At 42.2% G+C, this 15304-nt stretch overlaps 1 protein-coding gene across 1 annotated transcript; it reads left to right on the forward strand.

Moving 5' to 3' along the window:
- Positions 1–1568: 1568 nt before the first annotated feature.
- LOC117338498 (axoneme-associated protein mst101(2)-like) lies at positions 1569–12888 on the forward strand. Its single transcript, XM_033899854.1, has 5 exons — positions 1569–1646; positions 9401–9860; positions 10113–10423; positions 12154–12487; positions 12542–12888. Exons 1-5 carry the CDS (start codon positions 1569–1571, stop codon positions 12886–12888), a joined length of 1530 nt encoding a protein of 509 aa, XP_033755745.1.
- Positions 12889–15304: the final 2416 nt, after the last annotated feature.

Below are 15304 nucleotides of genomic sequence, written 5' to 3' on the forward strand. Positions count from 1 at the left end.
GACTCGGTGGAAACCAGCCAGAGGTAGGAACCTGGATGGGAACCAGTCAGAGGTAGGAACCTGGATGGGAACCAGTCAGAGGTAGGAACCTGGATAGGAACCAGTCAGAGATAGGGGACTCGGTGGAAACCAGCCAGAGGTAGGAACCTGGATGGGAACCAGTCAGAGGTAGGAACCTGGATGGGAACCAGTCAGAGATAGGGGACTCGGTGGAAACCAGCCAGAGGTAGGAACCTGGATGGGAACCAGTCAGAGGTAGGAACCTGGATGGGAACCAGTCAGAGGTAGGAACCTGGATAGGAACCAGTCAGAGATAGGGGACTGGGTGGAAACCAGCCAGAGGTAGGTACCTGGATGAGAACCAGTCAGAGATAGGGGACTGGGTGGAAACCAGCCAGAGGTAGGAACCTAGATAGGAACCAGTCAGAGATAGGGGACTCGGTGGAAACCAGCCAGAGGTAGGTACCTAGATAGGAACCAGTCAGAGATAGGGGACTGGATGGAAACCAGCCAGAGGTAGGAACCTGGATGAGAACCAGTCAGAGATAGGGGACTGGATGGAAACCAGCCAGAGGTAGGAACCTGGATGGGAACCAGCCAGAGGTAGGAACCTGGATGAGAACCAGTCAGAGATAGGGGACTGGGTGGAAACCAGCCAGAGGTAGGAACCTGGATGAGAACCAGTCAGAGATAGGGGACTGGGTGGAAACCAGCCAGAGGTGGGAACCTGGATGGGAACCAGTCAGAGATAGGGGACTGGATGGAAACCAGCCAGAGGTGGGAACCTGGATGGGAACCAGTCAGAGATAGGGGACTGGGTGGAAACCAGCCAGAGGTAGGAACCTAGATAGGAACCAGTCAGAGATAGGGGACTGGGTGGAAACCAGCCAGAGGTAGGAACCTGGATGAGAACCAGTCAGAGATAGGGGACTGGGTGGAAACCAGCCAGAGGTAGGAACCTGGATGAGAACCAGTCAGAGATAGGGGACTGGGTGGAAACCAGCCAGAGGTGGGAACCTGGATGGGAACCAGTCAGAGGTAGGAACCTGGATGGGAACCAGTCAGAGATAGGGGACTCGGTGGAAACCAGCCAGAGGTAGGAACCTGGATGGGAACCAGTCAGAGGTAGGAACCTGGATGGGAACCAGTCAGAGGTAGGAACCTGGATAGGAACCAGTCAGAGATAGGGGACTCGGTGGAAACCAGCCAGAGGTAGGAACCTGGATGGGAACCAGCCAGAGGTAGGAACCTGGATGGGAACCAGCCAGAGGTAGGAACCTGGATGGGAACCAGTCAGAGGTAGGAACCTGGATGGGAACCAGCCAGAGGTAGGAACCTGGATGGGAACCAGCCAGAGGTAGGAACCTGGATGGGAACCAGTCAGAGGTAGGAACCTGGATGGGAACCAGCCAGAGGTAGGAACCTGGATGGGAACCAGCCTGAGGTAGGAACCTGGATGGGAACCAGTCAGAGGTAGGAACCTGGATGGGAACCAGCCAGAGGTAGGAACCTGGATGGGAACCAGCCAGAGGTAGGAACCTGGATGAGAACCAGTCAGAGATAGGGGCATGGATGAAAACAAACCAGAGAAGGGAACCAAGATGGAAACCAACCAGAGATGGAACCTGGATGAGAACCAACCAGAGGTGGGAACCTGAATAGGATCCTGTCAGAGATAGGGGCATGGATGGAAACCAACTAGAGGTGGTTACCTTGATGGAAACCAACCAGAGGTGGTTACCTGGATGGAAGGTAGTCAGAGATAAATAAGTAACGACTAATTACATATAAACTCACACTGACATTTATTGATGTGATACATATACGTACAAAGTCATGCCACTGTTTTGGGATGTTTCGTGATGTTTTAAAGGTTAGCTGTAATGTAAAGACCACACTGAGTGGAAAACCTGAGAAGCATTAGGACAATCCTAAAATAGACGTTAAATATCTGTCGCATTCATGTGTTATACTGCTGCGACCTGCAGTTGATGTCATATCGATAGTTTAACAGTACAGAAAACATACAGCTAAGGGTTTCCATTTATACCACACGTCCATGTAAAATATTGACACACACACAGATTACTTCACGATCATCTCTCTCCCTGATTAGGCTTTTACATTTGTGATAGTCAGGATTTTCTGAAAGAAAAAATATAATTGAAAACGCCAAGACAATCACCTCAAACCATAAGTGAATTTAATTGTTTTTGACAAATGACATTTTCCTGCGTAGTTTAATATTTGGATGTTGAGATTTTCCATTGCTGACAGAAAGGTGTAGGAGTATAATATGGAAAGGAAGATAGGAAAAGGCGGAGTTGAAAATGGGAGCACATATCAGGTTGGGGAAAACCACCAACTTATGTATAATGCACAGCCTTGCCTAATATACTATTGAATAACAGATTTGTTACTAAAAATAGCCAAAATCACTCTAAATCAATTTTTAAAATGTTTTCGTCCAAGTCCCATTTAGTTAGTGATGAAACATCATACAAATGCAAAAATAAAAATTATTTGCACGTTGGAAAGTACCAAAATGATGCAATACTTCCGGTAGAGTAACACCAAGTTCTAAGTAGGCAAAGCTTTAAGTAAACTTTTTTTTATAAAAAGTTTATTAACCTTATCATTAATCAATGGCAATCAAATAATATATTGGTACATTTTCTATTTAAGCGATTTTGGCTATTTAAGTAACAAGTCGTATAATACGCGAATTTCCCCCAACCTGAATATTACCGGTTACGTGAAACAAGTTTGGAGACACTACCATCAAGACCGATTGTTATAAAAAAATAAACAAAAGAATGGAAAATCCCAGTTTTACGTGCTAATGACCAGCTACATCCGCCACTACACTTTACTATAGAATCGAGTGAAAAGAATGTCCCTCCTCTTAGATATAACAGTGGAAAAAAAGTGAGACATGTATTTCAACCAACTGCGGACACCCACAATAACCTCCATCCTATTCATGCTACCCTTTACAAACGAGTGGTCCGGGAAATATGCTCTATCTCGGACAACTGTACAATCGTCACTGAATCCGCTTATAGAGTTTGTTGTGACACTGATTACCGAGATATGGTTCAAGTGGTCAGGGTAAACCTGCCACTTATACACAACATTAAATTTGAGAAACCCCGGAATGATAAGTATTCTAAAATAACGCGCAACGCAAATGCTCCGAACAAAGGCTATATATTCACAGATTGAGTGCAGAACATCCGGGATTAGCCAAATGGGAAATGAGCTTACTAAAGAGCATGTACGAGTTCATCACCAACAAATCTGATGCCAAGTATTTAAGGGTACCTTAACATGCATGGATTGGATGTATCATGACGTATCTGCATAGAACGTGCAGTTATCTCCCTTTCATTATGTTTATTGTACCCGGAGAAGGGCCAGAGCTAATGAATTACCGCAAATAAAAAAAACGTGAATTACTGGTGATGTAGATCTCGATATTGATATATTGTTATAACATCTCGGATATTTAACATGAAACAGTTACCATCCTCTATACGCATGACATAAAGCTTCTGTATCGGAGGCCACTAATGACGAAATGTATCTCTGTGATTAAAATGAGATATTGATGATTATATAAGACATATTTTTGTAGGTCGATGGCCGAAACACAACGTTAAGACCCGGATCTGTTATTGTCGTCATATATGTTTTGTCACGACATTAATTCAGCTAATTACTGTTGTTCGATTTAAGCTGGTGATAATCATGTGTCCGGATAGAGGTGTCACTCTGCACGCTAAGGTCACGATCTGTCCGCTTCGTTAACCGCGAAAATACGTCAGATGAAATAAGCTAAATGACGAAGCAATTAAAACCATCCAAAGGTAAAAGACGAACTCCTGCCAAAGCTTAATGACGAAAATCCGCCAAAGTTGAATAGCGAAATGACGACTAAGCGTAGGAACAAGGTAAATACATAGCTATTGGAAGTAGGGAAGTTACCAACAGGAAGTTAAAATCACGTTAATCCTCCGAGTACTCCGTGTCACGTTATTAGTACCAAGATTCAAGATTCATTTATTTCTCATCCATCTTAATGGTACAGAGACAATACATTAACATACTATTATATACATATATTTGTGTGTTCAGAACAGCATACTGTATTGTAGTTTTCGATTTACACAGGAAAACAGACTTTATCATTAATACATTTAATAAACTTACATAAATGTCTGAGCTTACTTATAACGTGAACAGTTCATAACAGAAGAATATTTCAAAATATTAACTCTTTCATTGTAGTATTTACAAAGCAAAGTTCTTCTTTGTATATAATATTCTGGACATTCTAAAATACAATGAAACTCATCACCAGTTTACTTACTTCTAATTTACATTTAATACAGTATATGGTTTACTCCTTTCAATTTGGAACAATTCGTTTTGGTGATGCTACATTGACTAATCCAAATGCCCACAAAAGAATTCGTGTGAATGAGCTTATAAGGAAAGGGACGGTTTTTAGGGCTGTGCTATCAGGGTTAATAGTGTTAGAAATCTAGAAGGGATATGGAATGTTTATTGTGTAGATACGTGACAAGGGTGGATAGATAAGTGACCAGAGTGGATAGATAAGTGACCAGAGTGGATAGATAAGTGACCAGAGTGGATAGATAAGTGACCAGAGTGGATAGATAAGTGACCAGAGTGGATAGATAAGTGACCAGAGTGGATAGATACGTGACCAGAGTGGATATATAAGTGACCAGAGTGGATAGATACGTGACCAGAGTGGATAGATAAGTGACCAGAGTGGAGAAATAAGTGACCAGAGTGGATAGATACGTGACCAGAGTGGATAGATAAGTGACCAGAGTAGTTAAATAAGTGACCAGAGTGTATAGATACGTGACCAGAATGGATAAATACGTGACCAGAGTGTATAGATACGTGACCAGAGTGGATAGATACGTGACCAGAGTGTATAGATACGTGACCAGAGTGGATAGATAAGTGACCAGAGTGGATAGATACGTGACCAGAGTGGATAGACACGTGACCAGAGTGTATAGATACGTGACCAGAGTGGATAGATAAGTGACCAGAGTGGATAGATACGTGACCAGAGTGGATAAATAAGTGACCAGAGTGGATAAATAGGTGACCAGAGTGGATAGTTACGTGACCAGAGTGGATAGATATGTGACTGGAGTGGATAGATACGTGACCAGAGTGGATAGATACGTGACCAGAGTGTATAGATACGTGACCAGAGTGTATAGATACGTGACCAGAGTGGATAGACACGTGACCAGAGTGTATAGATACGTGACCAGAGTGGATAGATAAGTGACCAGAGTGGATAGATAAGTGACCAGAGTGGATAGATACGTGACCAGAGTGGATAGATACGTGACCAGAGTGTATAGATACGTGTACGTGACCAGAGTGTATAGATAAGTGACCAGAGTGGATAGATAAGTGACCAGAGTGGATAGATACGTGACCAGAGCGTATAGATACGTGACCAGAGTGTATAGATACGTGACCAGAGTGGATAGATAAGTGACCAGAGTGGATAGATACGTGACCAGAGTGGATAGACACGTGACCAGAGTGTATAGATACGTGACCAGAGTATATAGATAAGTGACCAGAGTGTATAGATAAGTGACCAGAGTGTATAGATACGTGACCAGAGTGTATAGATACGTGACCAGAGTGGATAGATACGTGACCAGAGTGGATAGACACGTGACCAGAGTGTATAGATACGTGACCAGAGTGGATAGTACGTGACCAGAGTGTATAGATACGTGACTGGGGTGGATAGATACGTGACCAGAGTGGATAGTTACGTGACCAGAGTGGATAGATATGTGACTGGGGTGGATAGATACGTGACCAGAGTGGATAGTTACGTGACCAGAGTGTATAGATATGTGACTGGAGTGGATAGATACGTGACCAGAGTGGATAGATACGTGACCAGAGTGTATAGATACGTGACCAGAGTGTATAGATACGTGACCAGAGTGGATAGATACCTGACCAGAGTGGATAGACACGTGACCAGAGTGTATAGATACGTGACCAGAGTGGATAGATAAGTGACCAGAGTGGATAAATAAGTGACCAGAGTGTATAAAAAGGTGACCAGAGTGGATAGTTACGTGACCAGAGAGGATAGATATGTGACCAGAGTGTATAGATACGTGACCAGAGTGGATAGATACGTGACCAGAGTGGATAGATACGTGACCAGAGTGGATAGATACGTGACCAGAGTGGATAGACACGTGACCAGAGTGTATAGATACGTGACCAGAGTGTATAGATACGTGACCAGAGTGTATAGATACGTGACCAGAGTGGATAGATACGTGACCAGAGTGGATAGACACGTGACCAGAGTGTATAGATACGTGACCAGAGTGTATAGATACGTGACCAGAGTGGATAGATACGTGACCAGAGTGGATAGATACGTGACCAGAGTGTATAGATACGTGACCAGAGTGTATAGATACGTGACCAGACTGGATAGATACGTGACCAGAGTGGATAGACACGTGACCAGAGTGTATAGATACGTCACCAGAGTGTATAGATACGTGACCAGAGTGGATAGTTACGTGACCAGAGTGTATAGATACGTGACCAGAGTGGATAGTTACGTGACCAGAGTAGATAGATACGTGACCTGAGTGGACAGATACGTGACCGGAGTGGATTATCTCTAGATTCCCGGATGCATCAGTATGGGATGGTATGATTATAACGTTGTATGTCACCAGGTGCCCGAGGTGATGTCTGGGAAGATTACAGCTGTGACACGGTGGCACCATTGACTATTTCCCTCAATATCAATATTTAAGAAAATCCAAGCAGTTCGTTTGTCCTTCAGAACGTTGAAAGTAAACGTTCTATTTCTTATGTGCTTTCCCGTAAATTAAAAGAACACAACCTTTTAACATTGGTACATTTTGAGTAAACACTCTAATCATGTCAGCGAAGCGGTTGTCCGCACAAAAACTGATCTGTGCTATGTAAACAATTCGAAATAGACATATCAATAAAATATACTGATAATATCAACAGATAGATAACAGATATATTGCAAAAATAATTCAACGATTGTATTAAGTATCTGAAGCAAAAGCCTGTGGATTACCGCGTCTAGTGGACGGCCTGAATGACATACTATATTGACGAGACAAAGTTGGACATAACCGCTGTATGATGTCTTTAGCATCATTTACGAGACAGAGTTGGACGTAACAGCTGTGTGATGTCTTAAGCATCATTGACGAGACAAAGTTGGACATAACCGCTGTATGATGTCTTAAGCATCATTTACGAGACAGAGTTGGACGTAACAGCTGTATGATGTCTTAAACATCATTGATGAGCCGAATTAGGACGTAACAGCTGTATGATGTCTTAAGCATCATTGACGAGACAAAGTTGGACGTAACAGCTGTATGATGTCTCAAACATCATTGATGAGCCGAATTAGGACGTAACAATTGTATAACGTCCCTAGCCTCATTGAAGGGCTAAAGTAGGACGTATGCATTCATGGACGAGCCGAGGAAGGACGTAGGTATACGTTGATATCCCTGCCAACACTGACGAGCTAAAGTAGGACGTACCAATTATATGATGTATCTAGCATCATTTACGAGCCGAAGAAGGACGTAATAGCTGTATGATGTCCCTAGCATCATTGCTCATCGGAAGAAGGGCGTAACAGCTGCATGAGGTATTTTATTTGCTTTTGGGAGTCTACTATGCCTTGTTTTCGGACAATCCTTTGAAAACATTGAAAAAAATCAAGCACGATAAATGTCGTTAAAGTATGTGCTTTCTGTTGAGTTGAAAAAATTATGTTGTAAATTGAAGTGAAAGCTAAAACGCATTTGAGAAAACTGGGTTGTAACTATGAAACCAAAATGTACACTGGTGTCCCCAAAAAGAATAAACTGTAATTCTGGCTAAAACTCGATAAAACGAGGGCAAAATATGATTAAATATAAAGATTTGCGTGTAAACCATTGAACAAGACCACTAAATAAGACCAGGTGTTCCAGATGGGAAAACGTCCTCTGCTTCATCGACTACACCAGCCATACAAATCTAGGTCAAATCCGGATTAATTAACAAGTGAGAAGTAGGGGGTGGTGAAAACAGAATTTCTAGGCATACCACTAAGCAACTAATACGTATGACTTCATAACGCACAAGGAAACACAATATTTCCAAATCAGATCGTGATATTGACCATAAAACGTACACACCATAATCTTCATCAATCCGTACATTTCCGTCAGTAGTCCACATCTGCCGCGGAAAGTCATGATAAGACCTTGAATATTAAATCAACTGGGATATGTAAATACCGTAGGTAGGGGAAGAAGGGATATTAATTAGTATTGGGAAATTCACCATACAGCTGAGTTGTAAGCTGACCCTGTCGTTTACGTTGTAAGATCGACATGGTCAATAAAGGTTTTGTCACATCTTCAATATAATCAGCCTAGTATGAAACCGAGCCAACATTGGGGCACAGTTTGTTTACATGGGTATTCCAATATGCTGTCGGAAGATCTGGTCACCAAACACAACAGAGAGGTTGTTGATTAGCAATTCAATGAAATTCAGTCATTCTGACGATCTCTTCTTCGCTGTAGTTTCTATGAGCACTAGTCGTGTGTTGAACGAAATACTTTTCCGTATAGTTCATATAGCTATGCACTTACATTTTGTATAATGTCATTCACCTTCCTTGGAAAAGAAAGCTCTCGTCATTAGAGAACGAATGCGTTCATTAAGTTTGGAACCGAGAGTCGTAGTGCAAACGTTTTGTTGTTCAAGAGTAATCAAACGACCCTTGGAGTACTTCAAAATGTAGAAAACAACAATTCCACTTCAAGGGTAAACAGTATCCCTACAGGAAAACAATCCTGATTTAATAGTTGTAAGAATGGTAGCTAAAGTTTAAAAAAAGGTTTAGCGCGAATTTGGTGACGTCACTATAATAACTGCACAGTTTATCTGTAATGATAATGACAACAATCCGCGGGGAAGTCATTCGCGAGACTTAAATATCTGGTTAAACTGGGATTATATAGCTATCAAGAGAGACACGACGGTATAAAAGAAGGGCCGTAGTAGTCACAGTGCGGTGCTGTGATCAGTGCATTACTGCAATGTTTGTTTTGTTTTTACGACTTTAACTTCCTCGCAAGAGTTGAAATAAGATAAGAAAGCACAGAAAGACAGAACAGTGAGGAGAGAAAGAACACAGAAAGACAGAGCAGTGAGGAGAGAAAGGACACAGAAAGACAGAGCAGTGAGGAGAGAAAGGACACAGAAAGACAGAGTAGCGAGAAAGGACACAGAAAGACAGAGCAGTGAGGAGAGAAAGAACACAGAAAGACAGTGCAGCGAGGAGAGAAAGAGCACAGAAAGACAGAACAGTGAGGAGAGAAAGAACACAGAAAGAGAGAACAGCGAGAGAAAGAACACAGAAAGACAGAGCAGCGAGGAGAGAAAGAACACAGAAAGACAGATCAGTGAGGAGAGAAACGACACAGAAAGACAGAGCAGCGAGGGGAGAAAGGACACAGAAAGACAGAGCAATGAGGAGAGAAAGAACACAGAAAGACAGAGCAGTGAGGGGAGAAAGAACACAGAAAGACAGAGCAGTGATGAGAGAAAGGACACAGAAAGACAGAGCAGTGAGGAGAGAAAGAGCACAGAAAGACAGAACAGCGAGAGAAAGAACACAGAAAGACAGAGCAGCGAGGAGAAAAATAACACAGAAAGACAGAGCAGTGAGGAGAGAAAGAACACAGAAAGACAGAGCAGTGAGGAGAGAAAGGACACAGAAAGACAGAGCAGTGAGGAGAGAAAGGATACAGAAAGACAGAGCAGGGAGGAGAGAAAGAACACAGAAAGACAGAGCAATGAGGAGAGAAAGAACACAGAAAGACAGAGCAGTGAGGGGAGAAAGGACACAGAAAGACAAAGCAATGAGGAGAGAAAGAACACATAAAGACAGAGTAGTGAGGGGAGAAAGGACACAGAAAGACAGAGCAGTGAGGAGAGAAAGGACACAGAAAGACAGAGCAGTGAGGAGAGAAAGAACACAGAAAGACAGAGCAGTGAGGAGAGAAAGAACACAGAAAGACAGAGCAGTGAGGTGAGAAAGGACACAGAAAGACAGAGTAGTGAGGAGAGAAAGAACACAGAAAGACAGAGCAGTGAGGTGAGAAAGGACACAGAAAGACAGAGCAGTGAGGAGAGAAAGAACACAGAAAGACAGAACAGCGAGAGAAAGAACACAGAAAGACAGAGCAGCGAGGAGAGAAAGAACACAGAAAGACAGAGCAGTGAGGTGAGAAAGGACACAGAAAGACAGAGCAGTGAGGTGAGAAAGGACACAGAAAGACAGAGCAGTGAGGAGAGAAAGGACACAGAAAGACAGAGCAGTGAGGAGAGAAAGATCACAGAAAGACAGAGCAGTGAGGAGAGAAAGGACACAGAAAGACAGAGCAGTGAGAAAGGACACAGAAAGACAGAGTAGTGAGGAGAGAAAGGACACAGAAAGACAGAGTAGTGAGGAGAGAAAGAACACATAAAGACAGAGCAGTGAGAAAGGACACAGAAAGACAGAGTAGTGAGGAGAGAAAGAACACATAAAGACAGAGCAGTGAGGAGAGAAAGGACACAGAAAGACAGAGCAATGAGGAGAGAAAGGACACAGAAAGACAGAGCAGTGAGGGGAGAAAGAACACAGAAAGACAGAGCAGTGAGGGGAGAAAGAACACAGAAAGACAGAGTAGTGAGGAGAGAAAGGACACAGAAAGACAGAGCAGTGAGAAAGGACACAGAAAGACAGAGCAGTGAGAAAGGACACAGAAAGACAGAGTAGTGAGGAGAGAAAGATCACAGAAAGACAGAGCAGTGAGAAAGGACACAGAAAGACAGAGCAGTGAGGAGAGAAAGAACACAAAGACAGAACAGTGAGAAAGGACACAGAAAGACAGAGTAGTGAGGAGGGAAAGGACACAGAAAGACAGAGCAGTGAGAAAGGACACAGAAAGACAGAGCAGCGAGGAGAGAAAGAACACATAAAGACAGAGCAGTGAGGAGAGAAAGGACACAGAAAGACAGAGCAGTGAGGAGAGAAAGGACACTGAAAGACAGAGCAGTGAGGAAAGGGACAGAAAGAAAGAGCAGTGAGGAGAGAAAGAACACAAAGACAGAACAGTGAGAAAAGACACAGAAAGACAGAGTAGTGAGGAGGGAAAGGACACAGAAAGACAGAACAGCGAGGAGAGAAAGAACACAGAAAGGCAGAGCAGCGAGGAGAGAAAGAACACAGAAAGACAGAGCAGTGAGGAGAGAAAGAACACAGAAAGACAGAGCAGTGAGGAGGAACACAGAAAGACAGAGCAGTGAGGAGGGAAAGAACACAGAAAGACAGAGTAGTGAGGAGGGAAAGAACACAGAAAGACAGAGCAGTGAGAAAGGACACAGAAAGACAGAGCAGTGAGGAGAGAAAGAACACAGAAAGACAGAGCAGCGAGGAGAGAAAGAGAACAGGAAGACAGAGCAGTGAGGAGAGAAAGAACACAGAAAGACAGAGCAGTGAGGAGAGAAAGGACACAGAAAGACAGAGCAGTGAGGAGAGAAAGAACACAGAAAGACAGAGCAGTGAGGAGAGAAAGAACACAGAAAGACAGAGCAGTGAGGAGAGAAAGAACACAGAAAGACAGAGCAGTGAGGAGAGAAAGAACACAGAAAGACAGAGTAGTGAGGAGGGAAAGGACACAGAAAGACAGAGCAGTGAGAAAGGACACAGAAAGACAGAGCAGCGAGGAGAGAAAGAACACAGAAAGACAGAACAGTGAGGAAAGGGACAGAAAGACAGAGCAGTGAGGAGAGAAAGAACACAAAGACAGAACAGTGAGAAAGGACACAGAAAGACAGAGTAGTGAGGAGGGAAAGGACACAGAAAGACAGAACAGCGAGGAGAGAAAGAACACAGAAAGGCAGAGCAGCGAGGAGAGAAAGAACACAGAAAGACAGAGCAGTGAGGAGAGAAAGGACACAGAAAGACAGAGTAGTGAGGAGAGAAAGGACACATAAAGACAGAGCAGTGAGGAGAGAAAGGACACAGAAAGACAGAGCAGTGAGGAGAGAAAGATCACAGAAAGACAGAGCAGTGAGGAGAGAAAGGACACAGAAAGACAGTGCAGCGAGGAGAGAAAAGACACAGAAAGACAGAGCAGTGAGGAGAGAAAAGACACGGAAAGACAGAGCAGTGAGGAGAGAAAGAACACAGAAAGACAGAGCAGTGAGGAGAGAAAAGAGACGGAAAGACAGAGCAGTGAGGGGAGAAAGGACACAGAAAGACAGAGCAGTGAGGAGAGAAAGAACACAGAAAGACAGAGCAGTGAGGAGAGAAAGAACACAGAAAGACAGAGCAGTGAGGAGAGAAAGGACACAGAAAGACAGAGCAGTGAGAAGAGAAAGGACACAGAAAGACAGAGCAGTGAGGAGAGAAAGAACACAGAAAGACAGAGCAGTGAGGAGAGAAAGAACACAGAAAGACAGAGCAGTGAGGGGAGAAAGGACACAGACAGACAGAGCAATGAGGAGGGAAAGAACACAGAAAGACAGAGCAGTGAGGGGAGAAAGAACACAGAAAGACAGAGCAGTGAGGAGAGAAAGAACACAGAAAGACAGAGTAGCGAGGGGAGAAAGGACACAGAAAGACAGAACAGTGATGAGAGAAAGGACATACAAAGACAGAGCAGTGAGGGGAGAAAGAACACAGAAAGACAGAGCAGCGAGGAGAGAAACGACACAGAAAGACAGAGCAGTTAGGGGAGAAAGGACACAGAAAGACAGAGCAATAAGGAGAGAAAGGAAAGATGTAAGATATCAAGTGTTGTAATGAGGACAGAAGGTCTATCTTATATTTTGATCCTTGAATAGGAACAGAAGAAAATGACTTATTCTTTGGTTCTCAAAGTCCTTTGAACAGATGACAATAGAGAAACCACATCCGGCCCTGCAAGGTAGCCCCGCAATTACGATATGCATTGAGAAACACTAGGCATATTCTTTCCCTGATCCTGCACATAGCTGTCAGTAGCGCAATTTACCTTTATACATTCGTTTCTGTATAATTTATTGGATAGTCTTCCAATAGAGTAAACACGTGGAAGTTTTAATTCAAAAGCTACAACGTGTTCCGATAGCTTATTTTTCTTAATTTTATGCATTGCACACAACATGAGATTTAAAGGTCATATATTGCATCCTTATAAAAATAAAATGCTTTCAAAATCACACACATGTTGTGTACTTCATTAATTTGACTATTTTTGAATTATAACGAAAAATCCTCCATTTAAGCGTGATAATATTTGGTTAAAAGAGGTTAATCATACGGAATGTTTCATTGTACATGCCTTGTGGGCTTGCATGAACTCGGCGTAAGATCCACTTAGCTACGAAGTTCAACCAATAAACAAAATTGCCGGGAAAGCGTGCGTAGATTGTAGCAATACAGTTTTATTAATGCCATCGACAGAACTATACCAAGAGTTTGAAAAAATCAGAATAATTTTAAACAACATCCGTTACTCTAATTTGAAAAAACCCCAAATCAAACTGAGTCCAATGACAAAACAAACGGAGAAAGCTATAATGTAAAAATTTGCAATAATTTCCTCGAAGATCCAAAAAAGAAATATAACAAAAGATTGCTGCCGAGAGCCATCCCATTGAGTTATGCTAGATTATAGTTATCATTTTTAACAAGGGGAGCTAACCGATGAACAAAAACGACGGTATTATAACGTCAACATAATCGCATATGGAAACTCACCTCATCCCTGCTGTCATTACCACACACCTTTAATTTCATTTCCATCAACCCGAATCTTTTTAAACTGTGTGTCCTTAGAAATAGTGGCATTAGGGTCATGCTGATGTATGAATATCAAACTCCGTTTAAATTGCAAACTTTAGAGATTGCCCCTATGAAAAAATTCCAGCAAAATAAGTCTTCAAAGTACGAATAGCTCTCCCGACGTCATCTTGGCCTTCATTATCCTCATCCAGGAAGTGAAGTTTAGACGCGTGTCAGATTTTTTAAAATTCTGATTTCAAACGTCTAACTATGTTTCTAGAATTACCGATATGATGGATTCTACACTCCTTCAAATCGAATTACATAAGCATAAAATGTAACTTACGGTTTAACATTTTACAACGTCAATTTTATGACGCCGATTAGTGAAGCATAGTGAAGATCGAGTCATTGTGAACGCTGTACTTCAATTCAGTAGAATGATTTCCGGTATAGAGTAGTGTTAGCCAATAGGACGCTACTATCCACAGTAATAACGTCGATTTCAAAATAGAAAATCAACTGTGAGCACACCAAGGGGGCTACTATTTGACTACAAATAAACTACAATTATCGATTGGAGCATTCAGGAAGACCGAAAACGGGTAGGTCTTCACGTTTTATGGAATAGTGAAGTATTCAATATTGTTATACCGCAGATGAATCGTATTCCTGAGGAGGCATCTAGTAATTAAGTTTTAAATTCATGGACAAATTGGATGCAGGGACGTTTTGAAAATCATTGAGATGGAATATTTATAGAATAACACTCGACCTTGAAGAAAAAAATTTCAATCCGAGTTTGAGGTTCTATAACCTCGTTACCTCGTAAAAATACAATATAACACAAGGGTAAATCCGCAAATAGATCCATGTTTATCTTCTAAACGCATGTGTATTGCATTGCGCAACAAAATGTAGATCTCACAAAGCTTTTGATTAAATTAGATAAATCAGGTTCCAATGTTTCATTGTGTCCTAACAATAGCTATTGTTATTTGACGTGTGTGTCTGCTGCGGTAAAACAATGGACATGTAAGTCATTGATTGGAAATATGATCGCATCTATGTCACTCACATATAATGCTGTAACGGAGGGCGACCGCGTGCATTCTGGGGGTTGACAGAAATATATTTCAGACCTAGAATGAAAAACAAATCGATTCTTTTTTGCCCTCTCTCATCCTAATATTTGTTTCATCCCTTTTACCAACTCTCATCAAAACTTCTCAAGAATCTCATTATTTTTGCTCTCTCTCATCCTAGCATTTGTAAAATCCACTGTTTGCCCTCTTTCATCCTAATATTTGTATAATCCCCTTTTTGCCTTCTCTCGTCCTAACATTTGTATAATACCCTTTTGCCCTCTCTTGTTCTAGCATT

Source organism: Pecten maximus, chromosome 11, assembly GCF_902652985.1.
Source record: "Pecten maximus chromosome 11, xPecMax1.1, whole genome shotgun sequence".
Lineage (NCBI taxonomy): Eukaryota > Metazoa > Mollusca > Bivalvia > Pectinida > Pectinidae > Pecten > Pecten maximus.

Bases quoted from the DNA above. Each gene is read 5' to 3' on its own strand.
- LOC117338498 (XM_033899854.1), top strand. From the start codon at position 1,569: ATGGATGAAAACAAACCAGAGAAGGGAACCAAGATGGAAACCAACCAG. The intron at 1,647-9,400 runs GTGGGAACCTGA...ACAGAAAGACAG, and splicing joins TGGATGAGAACCAACCAGAG to AGCAGTGAGGAGAGAAAGAA. The intron at 9,861-10,112 runs GTGAGGAGAGAA...GAAAGGACACAG, and splicing joins GAACACAGAAAGACAGAGCA to AAAGACAGAGCAGTGAGGAG.